This window comes from Trypanosoma equiperdum (genome assembly GCF_001457755.1).
Source record: "Trypanosoma equiperdum strain OVI genome assembly, contig: ctg_747, whole genome shotgun sequence".
Taxonomy (NCBI): Eukaryota; Euglenozoa; class Kinetoplastea; order Trypanosomatida; family Trypanosomatidae; genus Trypanosoma; species Trypanosoma equiperdum.
Window position 1 is genome coordinate 2,603 of NW_027124695.1, and position 1,074 is coordinate 3,676.

Below are 1,074 nucleotides of genomic sequence, written 5' to 3' on the forward strand. Positions count from 1 at the left end.
TTTTTTGTTTCACTTTGTTTTCTTCTTGTTATTCTATTCTTTTTTTTTTTAACTTGTCCACCACTGAAAGAAACAATAAGAAAAAGGAAAGAGAAGAGAAGCAAAGGAATACAATAAAATGGAATTAGAATAAACTAAACAACAGGACAAGAAACATATACAAATATATACGTAACAAGATAGAGGCGAAACGAAAGAAGAAGAGAAAACGCACGCAAACCAACACGAAAACAGACTGACACAAAAGGGAAAGGCACAAGAAAAGATAATGACAAAATTGAATGGACAGAAAGAAAGAACGGAAAAGTATTATCCATTGGAAGTCTTGGTTTGCATCGAGTCCTCTTTAGCTAATCATACCTCCCGCCTCATTGTATCGGATGCCGTGCACGAGAACAAAACGGCATTTGCATCATCCAACGGTACCTGAACGCATCCGAGAGTTCGCGTAGACGTGCTGACAGTTAACGCGCCATTACTGAAGCCACCATCTGCCCCTTCGCGTATAAACATGTCTTCCATGCCATTTGCAGCCCTATTGATGTTATTATTAACAATGACGCCGGCAGTTGGCACAACATCATCATGCACCGACGACGGCCCATTCCATTGTGCTCCCAAAAATTTGGCAAATACTACGGGATGAGTACCTTCTTCCTCCGTATCACGTTCTTCCGTACAATGAAGGCGATGCATCAAACGATACAATGAAACTAATTGGCGTCCCTCCGAAACATTAAGGTTGCTGTGTAAGGATTCACTTTCATCACCTTCCCCGTTACCATACACAAGCAGCCCGTCAAGGGAAAAAAGCATTAGCACCACCACAATGAAAGCCACTTAACGAAGAAATATAAAAGGAAAGGAAAGAAATTTTAAAAAAGATATAGAACAACAAAACCATAACAAACGAAAAATTTTTTAAAAAAATCAAAGACAAAAAATTGGCAACTGCAGGCTGCTTCAACAACAACAACAAATTACACGAACAAATGACACCAACGCAAAACGACCGCCACAAATGAATCAACTACAGTACGCTAAAAAACACACGCATTGGAATGTGCGTTGGAA

At 39.6% G+C, this 1,074-nt stretch overlaps 1 protein-coding gene across 1 annotated transcript; it reads right to left on the bottom strand.

Annotated features, from left to right (window-relative positions):
• Positions 1–354: 354 nt before the first annotated feature.
• On the bottom strand, positions 355–816 carry TEOVI_000342900 (uncharacterized protein; the record flags this gene model as incomplete). Its single annotated transcript, XM_067226334.1, has 1 exon — positions 355–816. The coding sequence occupies one exon, from the start codon at positions 814–816 to the stop codon at positions 355–357; it is 462 nt and encodes a 153-aa protein (XP_067082435.1).
• Positions 817–1,074: the final 258 nt, after the last annotated feature.